This window comes from Chrysochloris asiatica, unplaced genomic scaffold, assembly GCF_000296735.1.
Source record: "Chrysochloris asiatica unplaced genomic scaffold, ChrAsi1.0 scaffold00007, whole genome shotgun sequence".
In the NCBI taxonomy this organism is placed as follows: Eukaryota; Metazoa; Chordata; class Mammalia; order Afrosoricida; family Chrysochloridae; genus Chrysochloris; species Chrysochloris asiatica.
Genome location: NW_006408525.1, coordinates 5207488 through 5234858, shown reverse-complemented (window position 1 = coordinate 5234858; position 27371 = coordinate 5207488). Strand labels below are relative to the sequence as shown.

The window sequence follows — 27371 nt, the reverse complement described above, 5'->3', positions numbered from 1 at the left end:
AGTAGACCTTAATGATGTAGATGGAGTAAAGCTTTGAAACCTTCATTTGTTGATGGGGCACAACTCAAAATAAGAAGAAACAGCTGCAAGCATTCATTAATAATTGGAACATGGAATGTACAAAGTATAAATCTAGGAAAATTGGAAACCTTCAAAATTAAATGGGACACATAAAGACTAATATCCTACGCATTAGTGAGCTGAAATGGATATTCCGAAAAGGTCAGTAACATGGTTTGACTTGGACAATTATATTCCAAGAATGACAAATTGAAGAGGAATGGTGTCGCATTCATTCATCATCAAAAAATACATTTCAAGATCTATTTTAAGTACAGTGTTACCTGTGATAGCTCAATATTTATGTGCCTACAAGGAAGACCAGCTAATACCACTATCATTCAAGTTTACATACTGAACACTAGTCAGTGATGATGAAATTTAAGAATTCAACTAACTTCTTCTGTCAAAAAATGGATCAAACAGGCAGTCAAGATGTATTTATAATTACTGGTGATTGGAATGCAAAAGTTGGACACAAAGAGTAAGGATCAGTAGTTATAGTGATAGAAATGATGCTGGAGAGCACATGATAAAATTTTGTGAAATCACTGACTTTTTCATTGTGAATACCTTTTTTTAACAACATAAATGGCCAACTATACATGTGGATCTTACCATCTGGAATACACATGAATCAAACTGACTACATCTGTGGGGAGAGACGATTGAGAAGTTCAATGTCATCAGCCAAAACAAGGTCAGTGGTAGACTGGAACAGACCATATATTGCTCATATACAATTTCAGACTAAAACTGAAGAAAATTAAAACAAGTGTACAAGAGCCAAAATAGAACCCTGAGAATTTCCCACCTGAATTTAGAGATCATCTCTCATGAACAGATTTGATGCATTAAACACTAAAGACCAAAGACCATAGGATTTATAGGATGATATTAAGAACATCATACATGAGAAAGCAAAAGGTCATTAAGAAAACAAGAAAGAAAAAAAGATCAAAATGGAGGTAAGAGAGACTCTGAAACTTGTTCTCCACAGTAGAGATGTTAAAGCAAATTGAAGAAATGAGGTAAAAGGGTGGAACAGAAGATTTCAAAGGGCAGCTTGAGAAAACAGATTGTCATAATGAAATATAAACGACATGGAGTTAGAAAACCAAAAGGAAAGAATAAGCTCAGCATTTTTCAAGCTGAAAGAACTGAAATAAAAAATTTAAGCCTCAGGTTGAAATATTGAAGGTTTCTATGGATAAAACAGTGGATGACACAGGAAGCACCGTGAGAAGATGGAAGGAATACACAGGTTACTGCATCAAAAAGAACTGGTCAATGTTCAACCACTTCAGGAGGTATCATATGACAAGAGCCTGTGGTACTGAAGGAAGAAGTTACAGCTGCACTGAAGGAATTGGTGAAAAACGGCTACAGGAACTGATGGAATACCAATAAAATGTTTCTACAAACTGATGCAGCACTGAAGGCACTCACATGTCAATGCCAAGAAGTTTGGAAGACAGCTACCTGGCCAACTGATTGGAAGAAATACATATCTGTGCCCACTCCGCAAAGTGGTGACCCAATGGAATGCAGAAATTGTTGAATAATTATGATTAATATCCCATGAAAGTAAAATTTTGCTGAAGATAATTCAAAAATGGTTGTAGCAGTACATCAACAACGAGTTGCCAGAAATTCAAGTCGGATTCAGACAGAGGATGTGGAATGAGAGATACCATTGCTGACATCAGATGGATCTTGGCTGAAAGCTAATAATACCACAAAGATCTTTGTGATTCGACTGTGTGGATCTAACAAGATAAGGATAACATCGTGAATCATGGGAATTCTAGAACACTTAATTGTGTTCTTGAGGAGCTTGTACATAGGCCAAGAGGCAGTCATTTGAACAGAATGGGGAGATAGCGAATGGTTTACCATCAGGAAAGGTATACCTCAAGGTTGTATCCTTTCACCATACTTATTCAATCTGTATGCTGAGCTAATAATCTAAGAGGCTGGATTATTGAAGAAAAATGTGGCTTTGGGATTGGAAGACTCATTAACATCTTATTATATGCAGATGATACAACTTTGCTTGCTGGAAGTAAAGAGGACTTGAAAAACTGATGAAGATCAAAGACTACAGCCTTCAGTATGGATTGCAACTCAAGGTAAAGAAAATGAAAATCCTTACAATTTGATCAGAAGGTTACATGATAAACAGAAAAGATTGAAGCTGTCAAAGACTTCATTTTGTTTGGATCCATAATCAACACTCAAGAAGTAGTAGTCAAGAAATAATGACATATTTCATTAGGTAGACTGATGCATAAGATCTCTTTAAAGTGTTCAAGAGTAAAAATGTCAGTTTGAATACTAAGATGCCCCTGACTCAAGCCATGGTATTTTCAATAGCCTCATATGCATATGGAAGTTGGACAATGAATAAGGAAGACCGGAAAAGAATCGATGCATGTGAATTATGGTGCTGGTGAAGAATATTGAAAGTACCATGGACTGCCAGAATGTTCCTGGTAAATGACAATGGCGAGACTTCATCTATCATTCTTTGGACATGTTGTTAGAAGGGCATCAAGCTTGGTAAAGTGAAGGATCAATGAAAACATGGAATATTCACATTGGCGGCAACAATGGGCTCAAACAACTGTAAGCCTGGCACAAGAGTAGGCAGTGTTTTGTTCTGTTGTACGTAGGGTCGCTGTGATGGCATCTAATAACTAACAACAACTGGATGTTAAAGAGGCAGGAGATAATCTACAAGATTAGGTTGGACCTTGAGTTTATGAGTCTTTGTGGAAAAATTCCATTTTTTTTATTCCATTTTTATATGCACTTTTGAAACCCCTTGTATTTCTTTTGTGATACGAAAGAGATGACATAAGTAGGCAAGATCAGAAGAAGAGTCAGTAGTAAAGAGCATCCTTTTGACCTAGAGCCCCTACAGTAAGAAACACCTACATCCTGAGGAAGAGTGATGACAAGGACCTTCCCCCGAGAACTGACAGAGACAGAACATCTGCCCATGGACCTGGCGCCCTGAATTTGGACTTCTAGCCTTTTAAACTAAGAGAATAAATTTCTGTTCATTAAAGCCATCTGCTTGTGGTATTTTTGTTTAGCAGCAAAACTATGACACCACCACTTTAAAAAGTTATAATTATCATCAATGAAATAATTTAAGAGTGTAAAGAATAGTAATTATTAAGGAGGACTTTTGGTGTGGCGCTGTCGGATCAGCACTGGAATGTGAACACAAAGTCGACAGTTCAAACCCACCAGCTGCTCCTCAGAAACCCTACACAGAGTTGCATGGGTCAGAAATGGCTCGACAACATTTAAGAACAATTATTAAGGAGTCCTGGTGTGGTGCTGTATGATAAGCAGTGGACTGCTAACTGCATGGTCAGTGGTTTAAACCCACCCACTGCTCCCAGGAAACCCTATACAGGATCACTGTCAGTCAGAACTGACTCGATGGCTCTTAACAACAACAATTAGTATAGGCTCTCAGTCTTCCAAGCAATGACACTTCTGTCATGAGAGGAGTTCTACTTCTTCTACCAATGCTACTTCATGGAATGAGTACCCTAAATGTTCTAACAGATCATTCTAAATTCGTCTAAGCCAGTATCAAAATAAAGAAGTCACCAGATTTCCCCTAAATGGTTTCTCTTGCTTTTTCTCATTCTGATGGACACATCTTCAATTAATTTTGAAGGGAGTCATCTAATAGACAGACAGACTATACTTATTTCTTAATATAACACTCAGCTTAGTATATTTACATATGACAAAAAACAACTAAACCATCAGATAAAGCAGCAAGTACCTGCATAGCAATAGGTCCTTGGGACATCTGAGAGCTGTAATTCATTCCCATCATGCCTTGCATATTAGGCTGCATGACAGAGACCACAGGAAATCCTTGTTGCTGCATAGACATCAAACCTGATGAAAAACAGAAAGGCATCATTGAACTCAATTTCTTAAAACTGTAAGCACATGAAGGACTTGTTACTTGAGGGGGCAGCACCCTGTAGTGGAGAAAGCACTTCAGTTCTGAAGTAAACGTGAGATTGAATTCCAACTCTATCACTTACCCAGCTGTGCGATCTTGGGCAAGTTACAAAATTCTATCTGTAAAACAAGGATAATAATGCCTATTCAATAGAATTTCTAAAAATGAATTTTCTATTAAGTTTTCATCAATTTTAATTTAAAAGGTTAATAGTATGGCTTCATTGTGGTATTACGCCATCAAGATGGCCCGGAATGACTTCTGTCTCTTGGTAGTCACACCCTTGTATTTTCCCTTCTTTAATAAATTGTTGTGAAGGGCCATCAAATCGGTTGTGACTCACAGCGACCCTGTAGAGGGTTTCTGAGGAGCAGCTGGTGCATTTGAACTGCCCCCCTTGTGGTTCGCAGTCTAGTGCTGATCCTACAGTGCCATATCAGGAGTCCTATAATGAACAGGACTGACCAATCTAACTAATAGGATACAGTGGAAAAGATGGTATATAGCTTCTGAAGTTAGGTTATTAAAAGACACTGCAGTTTTCTCCTTTCTCTCTTGGATCACTTGCTCTGAGGAAAGCCACTACTGCATTATGACAATAAGCAGGAAGTGCATATGGTGAGGCATGGAGCCCTCCTGCCATCCACGTTAGTGAGCCATCTTGGAGGCAGGTCTTCCAGCAACATCAAGCCTTCAGATGACTTCAAGTGCTAGACAACACCTTGCAGTCTTATGAGAATTCGAACCAAAACCATCCAGCAAAGTTGCTTCCCAATTCCTGACTCACAGACACAGTGTGAAATTATAGATATTTATTGTTTGAAGTTTTGGAGTAATTCTTTAACGTAGCAACAGATAACTAATACAGTGTTGCTGGTGTTAAGTGCCATCGAGTTGGTTCCGAATCACAGTGACCCTGTATATGGTTTCCAAGGAGTGGCTGGAGGGTTCAATTACACCTTAAGGCTGCCTACAAGTGCCATGTCTTTCAGTGCCTCAGTTTCTCATCAGTGAAACAGTTTTAGTACCTAATAAACAATTATTCTTTTTCCTTTTCACTACAGGAATAGTTAATATAGCATTTATCACAAAACAGCCATCAACTACCATATAAAGTATACTATTTACTTCAGAAGTTGGAAGTTGAGCCACAGGAGTTATTTCATTTCCAGGCTTGAAGAGTATCTAAGATCCATAGTGTCAAGGGTTCCACCAGTCTCTACCAGACCAAAAAGCCTATTTGTTTGTTTTTGACTATTTTGAGTTTGTTGTTGTTAGGTGCCAACTCATAATAACTTTTACGCACAACAAAATGAAACACTCTCCAGTACAATCATTGCTACATCTGAGCCCATTCTGCTGCCGCTATGCCAATCCATCTTGTTGGGGGTCTTCCTCTCTGACCCCCCTTACCAAGTATGATGTCCATCTCCAAGGACTGGCCCCTCCTGACAATATGTTTGAAGTATGGGAGACGAAGTTAGGCCATCCTGGCTTCCAAAGAGCATTCCGGTTGCATCTCTTCCAACACAGATAGGTTTGTTCTTTTGGCAGCCCATGGTACTTCTAATATTCTCCTCCAACACCGTAACTCAAATGCATCAATTCTTCTATGGTCTTCCTTATTCACTGTTCAACTTTCACATGCATATGTGAGTTTAGTTCCACATTTTCTTCCACTTTATTCAGGACTTCTATTGCGATCCCTTTCAGAAGGGACAACCAAGCACCATGTAATTCTTCTGATCTCATGGTATTCACACGGTCCATTAGTTGTTTGAACTGTTTCCTTGCATCTTTGATTTTCTTCACTCTTCTTTGCTCCAGATGGGGAGAGACCAATAGTTGCACCCTACATGCCCACTCACAAGCTTTTAAGCCTCCAGTAACTATTCACTAAAGTAGAATGCAGATCACTGTCTTTTTGGAGTGTTATGCCAATTGACTTGGATGTTCCCTAAAGACTATAGTATTCTCTGCTTTCAGCTAAAAGCCATTCAACATCAGTAACATCTCTCGTTTCACAGCCTCTTCTGAATCTGACTGGAATTTCTGGAAGTTTCCTGTTGATGTACCGCTGTAGCCACTTTAGAATTATCTTCAGCAAAATTCTGCTTATGTTTGATAATAAAGACGTTGTTTGATCATTTCTGCATTCCACTGGATCACCTTTCTTCGAAATGGGCATGATTATGGATCTCTTCCAGTTAGCTGGTCAGGTAGCTGTCTTCCAAATTTTTTGGCATAAATGACTGAGCACTTCCAGTACTACATTGGTTTGTCCAAACATCTCAGTGGGTATTCTGTTAATTCTTGGAGACTTGCTTTTCACTTGTGCCTTCAGTGCAACTTGAAATTCTTCCTTCAGTATCATCAATTCTTGATAATATACTACCTTCTAAAATGGCTGAACAACACTGACTGATTCTTTTTGGGACAGTGACTCTGTGTACTCTATCTTTGATGCTTCCCTGCATTATTCCATATTCATACTAATATACTTCGATATATTAGAAACTGTTTTACCAAAAAAAAAAAAAAAACAATTCCAAATTCCAGAAGAAAAAACATCAGACAACTTTTAGGATTTTTTTTTTAAGTTTTTATTGTGAATTGAGCTACAGTTTACATGGGAGAATATCACCTTTACATTCATCCTATTGTATTTTGTTTCATTACAATGATTACAATCCCCTCCATGTATATCATCATTCAACAGGATTTGCTTCCATTCCCTGTTTTTTTTTTTTGGATACACACCGAAGCACTCAGGAATATATAACCATTTAAACAACCAATGGGTATACCCTGTAGGCCTGCCCCCTGGCCGTCAGCACACAGCCCCTTTACCTCCCCGAGTCCAGAGTTCCCAGCAGCTTCATCTCTCCACATCATCATCTGGGCCTCCATCTCTGGCATCAGTGCTTCTCTGGATAGGGTCCCGGAGTCAGCTCTTCTCCCTTGATGGTCCCAGGATCCTTCACTCCTGGTCTGCAAGATCAACCACTCCCCTCCTTTTGTTATATCTACACCTTTACATTTGCAACACTCACAGACAGTCCTGATAACAATTATTCACTATTGAGCCACAAGAGTCTTAGCCCCATCTCCTTTCACCAGTCCTGTTCAGAAAGGCTGGAAACTACTCAGTAGATTCTACCTTCCTCGCACCCTCTGGAACTAGGCTCTCTCTTGAAAGCTTGTAAGCCAGTCACTTCTTGCCTTTGTAGCCCCCAACCCCTCATTTTGGATAGCCAATGTCTCAGTTGCCCATCCCTGTCAACCCTGTGTTCCAAGGAGGTGGGAACGATCCTCACTGTAAAGATTCATTCCCTCTTTTGAGCTACTGCATCCATAAGTATAGGTCAAGTTCATCAAATTGTAGCAGATTATTCTTTTTTCCCTCTTCTTTCTTCTTTTAGTCGAGTTCTGATCATTCAGCCATTGAAGCCAGGTCAAATAGGTCCTATCTGCATGTATGGGTGTTCTTGTGCATCTCCCTTCACTTCATATCAGCCGGATGCTTCATTCTCCCCTCTAGTCCTCTGTGGCCATGTCCCTGTCCCTGGGCCCAGGAGTCCCCAGGTCTCGCCATACTGCTGGCCAACTAGGTCTCAACCTAGTTTGATAGGAGTCTACTGAACGTGGTTGGACTTAGCTCACAACTTCACTGCTGTTTTTCCCCCGCTTCCCCTTATCGGTAGACCAACGTGGTCACCAGCAAGACCACAAGCCTGCTCATAAATTACCCTTGAGTCTCAGACTTGGAAGGGTTTTTTTTACGATCTCTTTCTATCCTATTTTTTCATTCCATATGTAGATTTTTATTTGAAATTTTGTAAAAATGAAAAATAATGAACTAGGATAATGAACAGATTAACTCAGCAGTGCCATTCTGTAGAAAACAAGATCTCAAACTGCTTGACCTAAATCTGGGACACAGCTTACTACAGATAGGTTAAATAATGCATATACGAGGACACAATGAAAAGAATACAACTGACCTTTGGAAAAATTTACCTGAAATTCAACCTCCAATGCTGATTATAAATGGAGACAAAGTCAGTATGAGTCACTGACCACATGCTACTGAGCTGCTTTATTTTTCCTCTGTTAGTTTCTGAGTTCGGAGTCTGTTTCTCTATCACGTTTACCATACAGAACCCATCAACACTGCTTTGTGAGACGGAAGGGCCAATTTTCAGAAGCACCTTGGGGGCAGAGTTGTGTGCAGTGAATAGGAAGCAGCAAGAGAGGTTAAGGCCAGATAAAGTCGTCCTTCAGCACTATGTCCTTGTCACACAGCAGCATGGGGCAAGATACCATCCCTTCACTGGTATTTACTTGAAGACAAGGCTAGAATTGGTACAGCTGGGCCCTTGTCTAAAATCAAGAGGGAACAGATATACTTAATGGAGAAATGCCTAAGAATCAAATTGAGACTTAACTGGTTTAAATGGAATCAGAATATGTAATCTTTTTATAATGTTTGTGATTATAGTAAGACCAGAGTCCCTGGGTGGTATAAATGATTAATACACTCAGATATTAACCAAAAAGGTAGAGGTTCGAATCTACTCAGAGGCACCTTGTAAGAAAGACCTAGCAGTCTAATTCTGAAAAACTGAGAATCCTATGGAGCACATATGTACTCTGATAATCGCAGGGTTGCCACCATGAGTTGGAGCTGACTTGATGACAAGTGTTTTGTTTGTTGATTTTCAATGGTGAGACTAAATTCACAGAAAGAAAAACTGATAGCATAAAATAACTAAAAAAGAGCTTCATTGATTTATTAGACAAGCATCTCTAAAGAACCTATTATGTGCCATCCGCATGCTGGGTACTGAAGATCCAAGCATAAGGCAAACATGGTACCTGCCCTCTGAAGCGTATAATCTAGCAGAAGACTAGAAGGAGGAAGACATCATTTAGAGAATTATAGGTCATTTCATTTTTGTCACCTGCTCTTAACATTCTTGTCCTGAAAGAACAAGCTAACATTTAGGGGAGTCTGAGAGAAGTGAGGAGTGATACTTATTACACTCTAAATTAGAAAAATGTTAAGAAATGTTAAGAATAACTCATATAGGTTCAAAGCTATAGGAACACTTTACTCTATTTGGCAGCAATAGGACTTACCATTTTGCCATTTAATCCCTAAGTTAAAAAATATAAAAGTGAAAAAGTAAAACTTAAGCTTTGACATACCTTGAGGGGGTCTTATTCCACTTGCAACCGAAAACAAGAAGCTGAAAACAGAATAGAAATGAATTATGATATTCATATGCACAAACATTTCAAAGAAAACATAATCCTTTACATAAATGAGAGAACGGTAAAGAGGCCTTGGTGTATGTTCTGTAGTACAATACTGAATGGTCTAAGCTCAATACAGACAGAACAGTCAGGAGATGCACAACTGTGTTAACAAGCTATTACGTAGGAAAACTTGTGAGCCAGAAGACAGAAGACCTAGTAACTAGTCCTGGATCTTTCACTGTGTGACCATCCTGGCTTCAATTTCCCCATCTATAAAATGACAGGGTTGGATGAGATTAAATTCATTAAATTGACTGAGTACCTACCTACTACATGAAAGGGATGAGTTAGTTTGCAATCTTGTTGAAGAAATTGATGTCAGAAATGAACACAACACAGACAGAATGTGCTAAATGCTAAGACAGAGGTCCAACCAATAGAGAGGAAAAGAAAGCATAATTTTGAAAAGTCATTATCTCGGAAGGTTTTGTGGAGGTGGTTTTTGAGCTAAATGTTAAGGGAAGTGAGAGACACAATATATAGCTCGAGCAAATGCTTGGAGTCCAGAAATGATTTAGGTTGAATATAGAAAAATAAGCAAATTGTTGTTGTTGTTAGGTGCCATCAAGTCAGGTCCAACTCATAGCAACCCTGTATATGGCTTTTGAGGCTGTAAGCAAATTGTAGATGGCCTTTAGAATGCTTAACTTTATTTTGAATAGTATATAAGGTGTCAGAGGTTTTTAAGTAGGAGAGTAACAGGATTGGAATGTGCTTTAGGAAGTTATTCTGGTAGCAGGGTATAGCAGAGAGGTACCTTGAAATATAAAGACCCAGCTAAGCAGCTATCACAGGAATCTTAACAAGAGATGAAAGGGATTGTAACTAGAGTAATGAGAATGGAAAAGAAAAGTGAATGAAAGATATCTAAAAGACAGAATCAATGGGACTTGCCAACTGCCAGAATGGGGAACTGTAGTGAAAAAGCAGAAAGAGTTTAAGATTTTGCTGGAATTCTGAGCCTGAGCAAGTACAAGGATGATGATGTTGCTTGCTGAAAACAGGAACCCAGTGTAAAGACAGAGGTATGGGAAGACAAGCAGGAATGGTGATGTCGGCAAGGAGCACTCTAAGAGGCAAGGAGAAAGGAAGTAAGAAAGACCAAGATGAATCTAACTTAACCCGTTCCTGTCAAGTCGCCTCTGACTCCTGGTGACCCCCTGTGTGTTAGAGCAGGACTATGCTCCTTGGGGTTTCAACTGCTGATTGTTCAGAAGTAGATCCCTACAACTTTCTTCTGTGGTCACTCTGGGTGGGCTCAAACCTCCAGACTTTCAGTTAGCAGCCAAGCACATTAATATTTTGCATCACTCAATGACTCCAAATTTAGTTTTGTTGTTGTTATTGCCACTGAGTTGGTTCTGACTCACAGCCACCCTGTATAGGGTTTCTGAGGAGCGGCTAGTGAGTTCGAACTGTGAACCTGAAGTTCAAACCGACCTTGCAGTAGGTTCTTTTAAATAGTGATTAAAAAAATAAATTAAGTTTTGTTTGCAGATAAAAGGGAAGGTAAATATATATAAAGCTCACCAGCTGCTCCTTGGAAACCCTATACAGGGTCGCTATGGGTTGGAATCGACTCGATGGCACTTAACAACAACAACAACAAATATATATAGTGAGAAGATAAGAACAACCTTGAAGAATTCCTACAGCAATAGTCACTGAGAACCAAAGGAGCTCATTATAACTGAGAAGGGATAGCATATCAGGAAGAAAGAAGAAGTGTCTAGTGTGGCGCTACAGGTTAAGCACTGGACTGCTACCTGTAAGGTTGGCAGTTCAAACCCATCAGGAACTCCTCAGAAACCCTATACAGGAGAGCTATAAGTCAGAACTGACTCAATGACACTTAACAACAACACTGTAGAAAATCTGCCTTGTGGTGCAGTGGTTAAGCACTGGACTCTAGACAAAAGACTGGCGGTTCAAACCCACTAGTTGCTTAGTAGGAGAAGACTGTGGCAGTCTGCTTCCATAAAGATGACAGCTTGGAAACCCTATGAGGCAGTGTTACTCTGTCCTCTAGTTGGAATTTCAACTTGATGGCAATGGCTTTAGTTAGGTGAATGCTGTAGCAAAAAAGGAGCCCTGGTGGTGCAGTGCTTAAGTGTTTGGCTGCTAACCAAAAGGTCAGCGGCTTGAACCCACCAGCTGCTCTGCCAGGGAAAGATGTGGCAGTCTGCTTCCATAAAGATTACAGTCTTGGAGACCCTCTGAGGCATCTCTACTCTGTCCTAAAGGCTCACTATGAGTTGGAATTGACTCCATGGCATAGGGGGGTTTGGTTTTTTAATGCTGTAGAAAAGCTGATAAGAAATGAGGATTAACAAATAAATCACTATTTTGGAAAATGGTGATCTTTGAGTGAGCAGTTTGAACAGAGGAAAAAGAAGAGATCTACAGGAAGAAAGATTTAAGATAAAACCAGGTCTTTGAGGGAACAGGATTAACATAGCATGGTAGCAAATGACATTTACTTTGAGAAGGAAAGACTTCTTTTTCTGAGACTGGAGGTTCCTAGATGGTGAAAACTACTAACCTAGTTTGGCAGTTTGAACCCTCCCAGTGTACTGCAGAAGAAAAGACCTGGTGATCTGCTTCCATATAGATTATAGCCAAGGAAACCCCATGGAGCACAGTTCTATTCTGACACACTTGGGTAGGGTTGCCATGAGTTGGAATCAACTTGACAGCAACTGAGTAGGAAAGGTTCTTACTGTGAGAATTACAGATCTAGAGGGGTTTCCAGATAGGTGATTTACAAAGTTCAGTGAAAGCCAGGAATTGTATGCCAGATTTACGTGTCCTTCAATTTTTCTACTACATGCCTTCCCTCTTCAGGAAAAAGGATAAAAACCAAACTCTAGAGTCTTTTACCTCTAACATGTTATGATGTTTTTTTAAAAATTTTTATAAGGCAGTTTACGTTCTAGTGGGATGGGCCCAGTTATGTATACGCCTCACCTGACTGAACCACTGCAGGTGGCTGGACCTTAGACTCGTGGAGGATCTGGCTCATCAACACATTTGGCTACTGACAAACAGGCTTGCCCCTAAAGGGGGCCTGAACATTGAACAACTTTTCTGAATGGCACACAGATGGACTAGCTAAATAATGTGATAATTGGACAAAATGTTTAAATTTCAAGATGAAATTTGGTAGAACTCTTTTTTTTTTTTTTAATTTCTCATATACAACAATTTATAAACTTTAAGGACAAAGCATTTAAAGTAGTCAACCTGTCAAGATTTCTCAAAATCAGCCTTAAGAACTAAAATTACCAATATGGCCCGCTGCCATTGTTGTTGTTAAGTGCTGTTGAGTCAGTTCCTACTCATAGCGACCCTGTATAGGGTCTCCGAGGAGTGGCTGGTGGGTTTGAATCACCAACCTTGTGGTTAGTAACCCAGTGCTGATTACAGCATCACAGCAGGACTCCCAATATGACTTCTTGTTGGTGTTAAGTGACATGAAATCGGTTCCAACTCATAGCGATGGCTTAGTGGCTAGTAAAAAACTGGAACTTGAGTAATATTTTCCTTGTTCCAGCTCTGCATTAATGTAACTGTGAGATGCTAGGCAATTCCTTAAGGACCCTCTCAGGTGTCTTCTGTCAATTGAGGACAGCAGAACTGTAAGTTTGTCAAGGTCTCAAGACAATTAAAAAGACAAGAAGAGATGTATAAAGGTTCATCTTTTAAAAACAAAACAAACAAAAATGAAATTAAAAACACTACTGACAAACATAATTTATTCCAGGTAAAAATTTACCAACCTAAACTACTTAGTGACCTATTCTCTGAAATTCTTAGATGTCAACATGTTTAAAGATGGTTACGATAAGTAGCTAAGATACTGATAAGAGAGAAAAGCTTGGTCAAAAAGTAAGTAACAAAATGACCAACAATTTGATTTCAAAGATAAACCCAGTAATTATTATTAATGTTTTAGTAAGCGCTACTTGTCGCAGTCCTACTTCATGCATCCTTTCTTTTCAGTTAGGTTTGCTTGCTACTAACTTAGATCAGCCCTTAACTTCTCAGGCCTGGACTCCCATGAAAACTTCCTGAAGGACAGTTCCACCTCCAGACTCTAACCCTTCTAATGCACCTCATGCAGCACAGTGAGGTGCATTTTCCTTTGTTGTCCTTGTTAGCTGCCACTGAGTCAGTTCTGACTCATAGAAACACTACGTACAACAGAACAAAATACTGCCCGATCCTCCACCAACCTCACAATCGTTACACTTGCGCCCACTGCTGCTGTCACTGTACCAATTCATCCTCCTAACGGCTCATTTTTATGCGGACACACTGGGACTGAAAATAAGTGCCACTAAGTTGGTTCTGACTCATGGCGACCCTGTATAGGGTTTCTGAGGAGCAGCTGGTGAGTTTGAACCACCGACCTTGAGATTCAAAAGGACCTTGTGGTCCAATGCTTGTCCTACAGCTCCCCCTTAAATTGTATTTCATTACGTTATACTCAAGGCCCTCTCACATTTTGGTATGATTTCCTTTTGTCAGTTTTCTCTCGTAAAACTCTCCTCTCCGACTTGTTGCCACAGTTAACCTGAGCTATCTGCTGTTCCCTTAATGTGCTCTATCATTTTCCACATCTCTGTCAATCTCTTGATCCCTCTGTCCAACTGAATGGGCCAGCTGAAATATCACTGAATTTTTTAATAACCAGGAAAGGTTTGAGTTAAGGTTGTATTCTTTCACCATACTTATTTAATCTGCGCACTGAGCAAATAATCCAAGAGATTGGATTATATGAAGAAGACCATGGCATCAGATTAAAGGAAGACTCAATAATCTGCGATTATTTGTTGCTGGAACGAAAAAGGATTTGAAGTACTTACTGATGAAGATCAAAGATCAAAGCCTTTAGCATGGATTGCACCTTAATATAAAGACAATGAAAAATCCTCACAATTGGACCAATAAATAATATCATGATAAATGGAAAAAAGACTGAAGTTGTCAAAGATTTCATTTTATTTGGATCCACCATCTACACTCAATGAATCAGCAGTCAAAAAATGAAAAAAAAAAAAGAAAAAGTTATTAGATAAATCTTCTGCAAAAGACCTCTTTAAAGTGTTAAAATGCAAAAATGTGACTTTGAGGACTAAGGTGCTCCTGACCCAAGCCATGGTACTTTCAAATGCCTCACATGCATAGGAAAGTTGGATGGTGAATGACAAGTACTGAAAGGAAATGTTGAAAGTACCATGCACTGCCAGAAGATCAAACAAATCTATCCTGGAAGAAGTACAGACAGAAGGGTCCTTGGAAGTGAGGATGGTGAGACTTTGTCTCTTGTATTTTGGACGTGTGTTCAGAAGGAGACGTTATCCCTGGAGAAGGACATCATACTTGACTGACACAGTGGCAGCAATAATGGGCTCAAACATAGCAATACTTGGATGCCATAGTTCTGTTGTGTACAGGGCCACTAAGAGAGGGAATGGACTTGATATCACATGACAACATGTATCTACTGTTACACAAGGACCAGGCTATTTTGCTTACTGTAGTTGTATACTGTTGTTACTGTTAACATGCTGTCGACTCAGTTCCAACTCATGTTGCTGTTGTTGTTTGGTGCCATTGAGTCAGTGCCGACTCATAGCGACCTTATGCACAACAGAATGAAACAGTGCCCGATCCTGGGCCAACCTCACTATTGTCTGACCCTTTAAAAGGTTTCTGAGGGGTGGCTGGTGGGTTTGAACTGCCAATGCCACACCAGGAGTATATCTTGTTGTTGTTGAGTGCTGTCAAGTCAGTTCCAACTCACAGCAACCCTGTATAGGGTTTCCGAGGAGCGGCTGGTGGGTTTGAACCGCCAACCTTGTGGTCGAGTGCTTATACTACAGTGCCACACAAGGAGTATACAGTGTGCTTTAAAAGCAGGAAACATGAATACGACTTTATTCTTCTCTTTCAACATTGTTTTAGCTATTGGGCCCTCCTGCCATTTCATATAAAGTTGTGGACTGGGTTTGCTATTTCTGTAAAGAAGGAAATTTGATTGGGATTGCATTGAATCACTTTGGGTAGCACTGACATCTTGTCAATATAAAATCTTCCAATCTATCAACATGGAACATCTTTCTGTTTATTTAAGTCTCAGAATCTCTTTCAGCAGTATCTTACAGTTTTCAATGTATAAATTTGTTCAGTTCCTGGGTAGATTAATTCCTAGGTATTCTATTTTCTTAGATGATATTACAGATGGAATTATTTCCCCAACTTCCCTTCAGATTTCTATTACTGGCATATAAAAAACTCAAGTGAATTTTTTTGTTGTTGACCTGGTTGGTACTTGGTAATTTTCTAAATTCCTTTATTAGCTCCAGAAGTTTTTTTGTGGACTCTTTGGGATTTTCACTTACTTTTTCTTTATTGAGCACATAATTTTTCAGGCTCAGAAAACTTCTAGTATATATAACATTCACCATACATTTGTCAAGGTAAGGACATTCTAACCACTTTTCTTTTCCATAGAACCAATTTCCAGTATATGTAACATATTTACCCATACACTTTTCAATGTAAGTATTATTGCAAAAAATTTTCTCTCTCATACATTTTAGAATGTTGATGTTACTGCATTTACAAAGAAATGAGATGTTTTAACATCGAAATTTCTATCAAAACCTAGGTCATGTTTATAAACATTTGTGTCCATGGCCATATGACGATAAAAGACTAAGAACTAAGGGAATGATTCACTCAACTTTCTGTATCTGAAGTCTTTCCCACGTAAGAAAGAAAAGAAAAGAAAAATCTGGGCCTACAGTACCAAACTCTTCAAAGTTTCTTTTTTTCTCAGAACTTGGTATGTTTTAGAAACTATGATCATTTATAGAAAGAGATTATTACTTAATTTTCTTCTCTAGCCAGAAGTTGTGTTATATCAAGTTTTAACCAAAAAACCTCCAAAAACCTCAAATGAAACAATAAAAATGGCTTTGTTAAGGAACAGAGGAGAAAATAAGTTTAAAACAGAAAGTCAAAGACGTGCAGAGGAAATGATTAAAGGGGCTACAAACTGGTAGTTTACTGAATAGCAAATGCTCTTTTTTACCTCACCTATAGATATATACACCTTCAGGAGGTGATAATTTCAGAGACCTTATACTACAAAAGTGTTCATGATTCTATAATTAAAACATTGCATGTACAAAACTAACACTTAATTTTCCAAAAATAAGACACCGAAGATTAAAAAAAAACCCTAATTTTACCATCCAGTGCTTGCTGGCTAATAAAACAAAAATCAGACCAGGTCACTATAGAAGTGGGATGAAAATTTTCCAAAATAAAACAGTTCTTTAAATGAAAATGGGCTCATCTCCTTTACGGGGGGAGTGAGTATTAGAACTACCGACTCCTGGTGTGGTGTTGTTAAGATGAGTGCCTGACTGCTAACCACAAGGTAGGACTCCTGGTCCCGCACTGGACTGTGAACCACAATGTTGGCTGATCAAACCCACCAGCTGCTCCTTGGAAACCCTATGCAGACTCGTTCTGCGTTGGAATCAACTGGACAGCACAACAACAACAACAAGGTTGACAGTTCAAACCCCCAGCTGTTACTTAAAAACAAATGAGAACTACAGGCTGAAAAATGACAAGGAAGGGCAGATTTGTCTAAAGCTTAAGTAAAAGTCTGGAAGCTATGTTTCAATAACTGTGTAACTGCTGTCAAAGTGAATTTTTATTTTTGTTACCTTTAGAAAGAATTTGACAAGCGTAGTGTTACAGTCTACAAGATTAGAATCCTACAGCAAAACAATAACTAATTCAAAGGTCTTCAGATTTTCCTGTAGTTTCTCCAGTGAAAAAGACATAAACAAAAAGAAGGAAAGGACACTAAAAGAGTCAAAATCAAATAGCATACACAATCTTAGAAACAGTTCCTCCAGCTCTCTGATCAGATTTCTTATTGCCTTCCTTACATGTATCCCTGACCAAACGTTGAGAAAGAGGTCTCTGGTTACTTCAGATCCAGCCAGGTCAAGACTAGAAGCTAAGTTGTGGTTCCTCATTCATACTCAGCTCCGGCTAGGTACCAGCTCCCGGAGTGACCTCTCACCTTCGCCTCTTTCCCGTACTGGGGCGCGAGCTCGTTCCCGTTCCCCCAGGCAGCAGTGTCCCGAGCTCGGAACACGAGTCGGTCTCCGGGGATCCATCCGCACCCCTGGGCCTAGGTCCCTATCGAACGACCCTTCCCTTGACCAGTTCCAAAGAAAAGGAACTGGAGAAAACCGCCATAACCGCCAATCATCCCTCGCCACCGCAGGGACCAGCCCTGCTTTAGCCGGGGTGTCCCACAGCGCTCCGACCAGCTTTTACACCTACCTGCCTCCCCCGGTGGCCCCCGTGCCAGCTCCAGCAGCCCCGCCGCCGCCAGCTCCAGACCCCGGCCGCAACGCCATCTTGCACTCGGCCTGCCGCTGCCACCTTACGAGCAGCTGTCAGCTGAAGACAGCCACTTCCGGGGCAAACGCCAGGCCCCACCTCGCCGTGGACCGGGTGACGGGGCGGGGCCACCATCCACGTGATTTCACTAGCCCCCGGGCAGGGCGGAACAGCACATTGTTGTCACGTGATTCACCCACCGCAGGGGGTCCCCCAAGTGTAATTCTAGCTCTAGAGCTGATGGGCGGTCTCGTGCGCAGTTCCAATGGCGCTGATTCATTCCTTGGCAAGGCCCTTTAGTGAGCCCAGCTGGCGGCGGAGTGGCAACGCGCTATCGTCCCAAATGTAATCATCTTTAGTTGAAAGAGTAGATCGAGCCCTATTTTTTATTTTTATTTTTTTCGAGCCCTATTTTTTAAACTGGATGATGGTACATGGGTGTTCTTTGTTAATCTACACGCAAAGAATGGATGGGGCCTGGACTCTACTGTACCTTTCATCCAACTCCTTCTCTTCCTTTTGGTACCCACCCTAGGAGCTGATTGTTGTTCTTAAGTGCCTTCGAGTCAGTTCCGACCCATAGCGACCCTGTACTTGGGTTTGCGAGGGGCCAGTGAGCTTGAACCTCCGACCTTGTGGTTCAGAGCGACTTGCAGTCTAGCGCATTAATCCACAGCACCACAACCGGATTCCTAGGAGCTGACAGACGGTATTTCAATTTTCAGTAAACCAACCAACAGCAAATATGTCTAATTTACATACAAAATCTCCAACGTATACTTTAGTTTGGCCCTGCTGTGGCCCCTTAATTCATGCTTTTCCTGTACTTTCAGGCCCCTGCAAACCAGTTTTGGAAGGAGTTACTCCATAATTATTCTGACCCCCTCTGGGTTTATCATCTCCCCTCTTAAACTATGAGACCTCGTGTGGTGCTCTAGAATAAGCACTAGACTAGTAATCCAGTCGTTCTTGGAAATCCTGTGCAGGATCGCTGAGTCAGATCCAACTCAGTGGTATGTAACAGATCAAACTATAGTTTGTAAATAGAATAAGGCTCAAACTTTTTCAAGCCCTCAAGTAGTTACTTTACTTGTGATTTTTCATAGGGGCTTTTACTGGGAAACAATTTGTATTAGCTGCTACCATTTATTGGGCACAAATTACTGGTCAGGAACTTTATGTGCATTTTTTAAAATCCTGTGTTCCTAGTAGTTAGTACTGCTATTTTATATACGTGAGAAAATTCAAGCCTAATTCACCCAGGTCATAAACTGCCAGTAGTAGAGGCAGCAGTTTAAAAAAAAAAAATCACGTCACGTGACTCCGACCTTGCTAATTTCATGAATCGGTGAATGTACTGTCATGATTATTCACTGGTTTTACCTCTCTCCTTAGGTAAACCTGCAATTTGTGTAAGAGTTTCAATTTATCTAAAGCAGCTAAATTCATTGACAAAACAAGTTGGTGCAGGTATAATTATTCATTCTGAAGATGAATAATTTTTGACCCATCCAAAATATTCCAGTACTTATGATGAGTGTTTGTCAGGAACAGATTAGGACCCTCCCCTATTAGTGATCAGAAGGAGGAGTTCAACCAAAATAGTTATCTAACCACAAACATCCCTGACACACCTTGCAGGTTTATGAAGTGTATGTACTAACACAGAAGGGAGAAAATTAACTGAATTATGCCCTTGAAGGGGTTTTTGTATATCTCTACCATTGTTGTTGTTGTTAAGTGCTGTGGAGTCGGCTCTGACTCATAGCGACCCTGTAAAGGGTTTCCGAAGCTATATATCTTTACGGGAGCAGAAAACCTCATTTTTCTCCCGTGGAACAGCTGGTAGTTTCGAACTATTTACCTTGAGGTTCGCAGTCCCATTTGTAACCATTATGCCTACCTCCGAAAAACCTGGGAAATCAGGGAACAAGTATTCCTATGCCTGTGCAGTAACAAGGGTGACTTAGTCAGCCTGGACCATCCAGACCAGTTTCCTGGGCAGAACCTACCCCTGGAGGAGATACCATACCCTTGTAAGCTAGGACACCCCAAACCCACAGGGTCTTCTCCACTAGTGGATACAGACCTAGTTTTCTCTTTGAAGTACACTCTCGTTTTGCAATAAATAGCTCTCTAAGTGGAGGCTTATTGTATGTGTTGATTGACTGACTCCAGAGAGAGGGGGAACCAGGGTAAACATGACAATATGGGAGAAAATAGGTCAGATAAAGGAAGCATATATTATCAAGGGTCACAGAAGATGTGATTGCTGGAATGTTTCATTCTCCTTGAACTGCTGACTCCTGATTCAGTTGCAACCTCTGGGAAGCTTCCCAGGACATCCCAATCTGGGTCAGACACCCTCCTTTGATGTTCCAATACCCTAGTCTTCCTTCTAACACAGTATTTACCACACTATTTGTTCCTTTACTTATCTCCACCATCATATAATAAGAACAGGGACTGTTATCAAACCATCTGTCTCTAGTAAACACTAAAATGTCTGTTACATGACTATTTGTTGTGATCTTGTGTCAGACACTGAACTAGGTACTTCCAATCCTGAGTTGTAAATGGCACTCATTATTCTTGTTTCACACTAAAAAACTGAAATAGTACGAAAATACTCATCCAAAGTCACAAAGCTGACAAATAATGGGGGCAACAGCTTACCTGTCTTTAGAGTATATAATGGGCCAAGGACTTGTTTGCAATAACAAAAAACTACATGCTTATAAATATTCCTTGTATCCTGGAGCAACAGATCTCCATTTAAATAAATTCCAAAGATGAGTAATTTTTAACCCATCCAAAATATTCCAATCTACCCATCAAAAACTTGCAAATAAAAGAAATAATTCAAATGTTATTAGACGCATATAGTATTTTAATGGTATTGACAATAGCTAAATATTTATATGTCAAATACCAGTCGAAGCACTTTACATGTATAAAGTCAATGTTTTATTCCATTGTGTAAAACTAGCAATGAAGATCTGATATTTTCTATTAACTGTATAATCATATTCCATATTCCTTTATCTTTAAAAGAGATTCTGTTTACTAAATGGGTGGAGTATAAAACAGTATAAAGGAGGAAAGATAAGCAGGGAATGAAGTCAGAGGTGTATCAAATAACAGGAACATTCTTGCCTATCATGATAAAATGTTTATCAGTTTCCTACCAAAATTATCATGCATGGAAAGAGACAAGAGTGAGCTTTACTAAATCATGGAAAATGAGAGGCTGAACATAATCTTGTAGTTACAACATTATGCCAGGTAAAGTATGAACTACCTTACCAATGAGGTATAACGTTATTTAATAGACCAGACTTTAAAATCCTACAGAACTTGACCAACCAGCCAGACAAGCTATTTCTTTGTTGTGGCTTATGCCAAAAAGGTCATCATAAATGAAGAACTACTAAAACAGACAACAATGCATTGCTTCTTGGTAGACTGCCTATGCTGCTTCTTGTCCATCATAAAAAAGGGAGGACATTCAATACTTTGAGGTTTTGTTTCAGATGCCTCTTCACAGCATGCTTTACACATTCCTTTGTACCAGAAGAGAAAAATCCTCAAGAGTTCACCACATTAGGGTGTTGTTAAATAAGCTTCTGGTCTTCTATAAGAAGTATCTCTTTGGATTTAAACCATGGAAAAAGTCAATGACTGTTATTTCCATGGTGTAACCATTTAAAAATCACCTACAAATTGAAACAACATGACACATTGACAGAATCATAAATAAATTTTCACCACTCCTATGTACTTGTATTTGATTTCAAATGTTTGATAAAAGTGATTTTTATGACCTGAAGTATACTGTGACATCAAGACTTAGGCTGGGATTATACAATTATATTTCTGGGACAGTCTTTTAAAAGGTCTCATTTTAAATACTGTCTTCAAGAGCTACTTTCTTCTTGTTCTGACCAGTGACCTTTTTCCTGTAGAAAAGAATGCAGGGAAAGTCAAGTCAGAAATTCTACATTGATGTATTTGCAAACATTTTACAAGTCTAAAAAATAAACATTTACTGATACCTGGTGTGGTACTGTAGGATCAGCACTGGACTGTGAACCACAAAGTTGGCAGTTCAAACCCATCAGCTGCTCCTTGGAACCTACTCAACTGCACTTAACAACAACTGTGTATCAGGGAGCATGGTGACTCTGTACATAAACACCATGGAATGTGAACCACAAAGTCACAGGTTGAAGCCCACCAGCCACTCTGCAGGAGAAAGATGAGGCTCAAAGATTTAGTCTTGAAACCTTATACAGAATTGAACAGAGTTGAAACTGATTCAAGGGCCCTCAACAATTGTGTATCAAGTATATGAAACCGGGAACACAAAAACATGGTCTTTGTCACCTAAATGACACAGAAACATCACAGCTGTTGTTGTTAAGTGCTGCTGAGTCGGTTCTGACTAGAAATGGCACTGAATACGGTTTCTGAGGAGAGCGGGTGAGCTTGAACCACTGACCTTGAGGTTCAAACTGACCTTGCAGTCCAGTGCATTAACCCACAGCGCCACACCAGGGCTCTAGAAACATCACGGACAGCTATATATACAGTATGAAAAGATTCTCACGCTGACCCAATAGAGTTAACATTTTTAAAGTACTTATTAAATGCTAGACACTGTTAAAATACTTTACATATATTAATAATGTAGGTAATCGTCATAACAATTTATTACTATAACTATTACTAATGATGAAAATGAGGCACAGAGTGATTCAGTATTCTGCTGATCATCATACACATGAACCCCCCAGTATGATTCTAGAGCCAATCTAGTCTTCTAGAGACTATTGCTAGGAGTTATTTGCAGAGAAAAATGAATAGAAATTAGCAAAGCTGGTTGCATGAAAGGCAAGTAACTTAAAATATGATTCCAGTTATTTCTAGCTTCAGTACTTTGTGAATGGTGAATGCCATTAATACTAACATAAGAAAAGGAAAAACAAGTTTAAAGAAAATATTCAATGTTTGCATATTATATTATGGTAATAAAAAGTTTTTTGTTTTTTTTTTTGTATATTAACTCCTTTAGTCCTCCAACCAACCCTAAGTGGCAGAGCTGGTATATTTCCATTATAGAGAGAGAGGAGAAGATGCTTAGAGAGACTGACTTGCTCAGAGTCACAAAGTAGGAACAGAGCCAGTTCTTCCAACTCTGAATTCTTCCATTATTCTCTCCATTAAACTAGGTTGAGGAACCGATTCAATGGTACTTAACACCACCATCAGGTTGAATTTGTAGTGCTTCTCTAATGTTCAATTGACAACAGGACTCAGACTTGTAATTCAGTCAGGAACTGGGGCTAAAGAAACAGGCTTCAGCATTATCAGCCTACAAGCAGAGTCTACAGAAACAGGTGGGCTTATTAGAGGAACATCTGTAGCCAAGAGGTAAGCTACAGACAGATCATGATGGGTCTTGTTTGTATTGTTAGCAAATATGGTCTTCAAATACAGAGAAAACAGAGAGACAAGTGAAGCATGTTAAACAGAGGGATTTATAACAAATGACCTAAAAGTCTTTGTGCAGCTTTAAACATTATGTCTGTAAAACTACAAATGCTACATACATAGAAAAATAATTTAAATAATTATTTAAGATTAAAATACTTATTTTTCTTATTAAAATCCAACATAACCATGATCTTATGCTCTATTTGACTGGTCTTTATAAAAATTTTGATCAGTTGCTGAACACATCTGGAAGAATTGGATTTATGATCCTAGTCTTGAGATAATCCACAGAATGAGGTTCTTATGTATAATTTTGTTGTGACCCTTATAAAATCTACTGAGACAGTGTAGGCAGTCAGGATAGCCAGGCAAGACAATCCCCTCTACCAATCCACAATTCATCCAACAACTGTTGTCAACAAAAACTCAAATAAAAATTTTATTAAGAAGTCACTATGAAAGATGAGAGGCTTTTTGCTCCTGCAAAGATTTACAGCCATGGACACCCTAAATAGGAAAGCAAGAGTCAAGATATCAAATAACGTATTTTGCCTTAGGCAAATCTGCTACATGAGACCTCATAAATGCACAAGAACAAAGATATCACTTTGAGGACTAAGGTGCACCTGATCTAAGCTATGGTATTTTCAATAGTCTCAAATGCACGTGAAAGTTGGACAATGAATAAAGAAGAATTGATCCATGTGAATTATGGTGTTGTTGAAGAATACTGAAAGTACCATGGATTGCCAGAGAATAAGTAAGTCTGTATTGGAAGATGTACAGCCAGAATGCTCCTTAGAAGCCAGAATGGTGAGACTTGCCCCTCATACTTTGGATATGTTATCAGGATGGACCAGTCCCAAGAAAAGGACATCATTCTTGGCAAAGTTGAAGGTCAGTGAAAAAGAGTAAGACCCCAACAAGATGGATTGACACAGTGGCAACAACAGTGGGTTCAAATGTACTAATTGTGAGGATGACACAGGACTGGGCAATGTTTTGTTCTATTGTTCATAGGGCTGCTATGAGTTGGAACTGACCTGACGACACCCAACAACAATATGAATGTCAGAATCGACTCAACGGTAGTGCACTTGGAGCTTAGAACTGAATTTTAGGAGGATTTTAAAACATTGTTTTTTAGCACAGACACAGGACTACTTTTTTTTACTCAATATTTCCAGGAAGGAGGTTGATAAGAGTAGGTTAAAATATTCTCAACAGCTCTACTCTTTTCACTATTCAAGAAAAATGGCACTCCTCAAATTATGTCAGTACCAACTAATATATACTTGAATAGAATTGCTTGATTAACAATTTTTTTATTATGTGTGGGTTTTTTGTATTATTGTTGTTTTTTCCCTGAGAGTACCATCAATGACTGAGAATGCTACAGTTGTAAAATAAGTTAATAATTCTATTATCTAAAATCTGTTCTGTGGAAGTCATGAGAAACACTGTTCTCATCAACAAGTAAGTAGGCACTAACTGAGTACCTATGGTCTTGCCAGGCACTTGGTGGTGGTAGGAAAAATTAAAAGTATAAAATGAGACTTCTTCCAAAAACTGTTAATAGGATATTAGTGTAAATGAAAAGAATTTTAAAATAAAATATAAGTTTAGAGAAGGGAAAGATGGATATGGATTGGTATAGTTGGAAGAAAGTTTTAAGGAGGTATAACTTGAATCTAAGTTTTTAATGTTAGGGAAAATTTAGGCATGCAAAGGTGAACAAAAGCATGAAAACTGGAATATACTTATTTTATATGTAGAGCTTACAGACATTTTGATGATGGGAAATAAGAGCTTGGTGGCTCTGTTTGATAAGTCTGGACTGTGAACCACAAGGTCAGCAGTTTGAGCCCACCAGTTGCTTTGTGGGAGAAAGATGAGGCTTTCTGTTCCTGCAAAGATTTATACCTTGGAAACCCTATACTCGGTTACTATGAGTCAGAACCAACTAGGTGGCACTTAACAATAACAATGGGGAATCAAGTTCAATCAGAATGTAAGGTGTCACCAAGTTTTAAGGTTTAATGACTTCGGGAAAATAAATGCAACAAATAAACACAGATATAATAAAATGAATATAAATAAACATAAAATATTTGAAAGTTTAATCATTTTAATTTCATTTGTACTTATTCAGTTACTTGTTAAGTGCTGTCCACTCAGTTCTGACTTACAGGTTTTTGAGGCTGTCATCTTTATGGGAGTAGAAGCCTCATTCATCTTTCTCCCACAAGCAGCTGATGGGCTTGACCCACTGATCTTGTGGCTAGTAGTCCAGTGCACATCCTACTACAAATTGACCCAAGAAATACTTTTTAGAGGTGTTACATGAGTCACCATAAGAATAAAATTATCCTGAAATCCTGCTCCAAATATGGACCTTCAGGAATACTCAATGTAAGTCAATAGCTGTAACGACTGGAACTCAGAGGCATCCCTTGATGCAGACTGAAAGAATGCTGGGTACTAGCAATTCTGTTGACAGTGAATCGACCATATTTTCAAAAATAAATAATTAACATGAAGATACAGAAAAATTCCATGACTGAATCATCTAAGTTTCTAAATCACAGGCAATTTCAGACATACTACCTTTTATAACATTTTATAAGGCACCACAGGCCCACCAATTTCATTACTAAAAATTTATCCTAAGGAAATAGTTATGCCTACCATAACTATAATATGGAGTCAAACAACTTTTTCTCACCATACACTTACTGTTTATCCTTCACTTTTTCTGAGAAACATTTTGGAGTTGTACTAATGCTCTCTCTTTCCAATGGCTTCTTAACCATTTTTTTCTTTTCTTTGCTGAAAGCAACAAAGTAAGATGAAAGAATTAAATTAAGTGCAACTTAATTTAGAAGAGTGAGAACTAAAACTAATATTTTGATTCTTCATCATAAAATTCATTTTTTAAACCACTTAACAGTTTTAAGCTGGGGCGTATCCATTTTAGCATTTAATAATTAGCATTTGGAGCTAACTTAAAAGGAGGATAAATTCAATTAAATTACAAAAACAAAACAAAAAATAACCCCCACCACAATTCTGTTGAAAATACAGCCAGTGTCAACTTTATGTCCCATGCCAGCAAACATTAGAATTTTTGATTGGTGAATTGGTCAATTCACTGCTTTTTACTTATATTTATGAACTAGAATAAATTCTAAACACATTTTACATACTCTGAATAATTAAAAAAAAATCAGAACACTTGAAATTTCAAAGATGAAAAACAAGCAAAGAACACATAGTATTCACAAACACTTAAAAGCATTATTTTTTATCTTAAAATGCACTAAAATTAATATGATTGTTAGAACTACAATGTTTACGAGGGAATGTGAGAGCAAGAAGGTACATGCTGAGAGAAATGGAGAGAGCGCAGCTCCAGGGAGGTTCAGGGTTGTACCTTAGTAGTCTTTTGAAACTTTTAATGTAATCTGGTACAGGACATCCAGCTTGCTGTATAACATTTGCAACACTAAAAAAGAAACCCCAAAACACAGTATTTATCTTGTTAAGCTGATATGCATGCACTTAAAACCTCTGTACAATATAAGAGAAACTAAAACTGCCCCAACGGTAGTGTCCTGATATATTATCCTAACCAGACATGATTACACTGGGTTAATGAGAGCACGGGAAGCATGTACCATGTTGAGATAACGTTGCCTGAGCCAAACAAACCCAGGTGGTTAACACTAAACTTATTTACTCAGAAACTTTAATGAAATGATGGCTCCTGGGAAAACTGTGTGAGTCTGAAACTTAATAATGAATATACCAGTATGAAAAGTTCCAAATTTTAATAACAGAATTTGGGACACAGTCATTTTGGAATTGATGAAATTATCTGTAAACGGAACAGATACTTAAAATGACGTAATTTTGCCAACTTAATTCTGAGTTAGTGTTCCACACATACCTTCTTAATAATGGTTTATCATCTTCAGTGAAAAATGTAACAGCTTTTCCTTTATGCCCTGCTCTTCCAGTTCGACCTAAAACAAATCAGACCATAAAGAACGTG

The 27371-nt window shown here is 38.9% G+C and overlaps 2 protein-coding genes across 2 annotated transcripts in view; both read right to left on the bottom strand.

The window, feature by feature from the left end:
• Window positions 1-17908, bottom strand: part of SYNRG (synergin, gamma) — a 96944-nt gene extending 79036 nt beyond the window's left edge. The window contains exons 1-3 of the mRNA XM_006832342.1: window positions 17762-17908; window positions 9272-9312; window positions 3872-3990 (exon numbers count right to left, since the gene is read on the bottom strand). Of these exons, the coding sequence (XP_006832405.1) occupies window positions 3872-3990; window positions 9272-9312; window positions 17762-17838 (237 nt within the window). The 5' untranslated portion in view covers window positions 17839-17908. The remainder of the gene's footprint in view (window positions 1-3871; window positions 3991-9271; window positions 9313-17761) is intronic.
• Window positions 17909-21725: 3817 nt separating this feature from the next.
• DDX52 (DEAD (Asp-Glu-Ala-Asp) box polypeptide 52) overlaps window positions 21726-27371 on the bottom strand; it is a 32494-nt gene continuing 26848 nt past the window's right edge. Inside the window, exons 11-14 of the mRNA XM_006833626.1 lie at window positions 27267-27342; window positions 26751-26822; window positions 26054-26146; window positions 21726-21780 (exon numbers count right to left, since the gene is read on the bottom strand). Of these exons, the coding sequence (XP_006833689.1) occupies window positions 21726-21780; window positions 26054-26146; window positions 26751-26822; window positions 27267-27342 (296 nt within the window). The remainder of the gene's footprint in view (window positions 21781-26053; window positions 26147-26750; window positions 26823-27266; window positions 27343-27371) is intronic.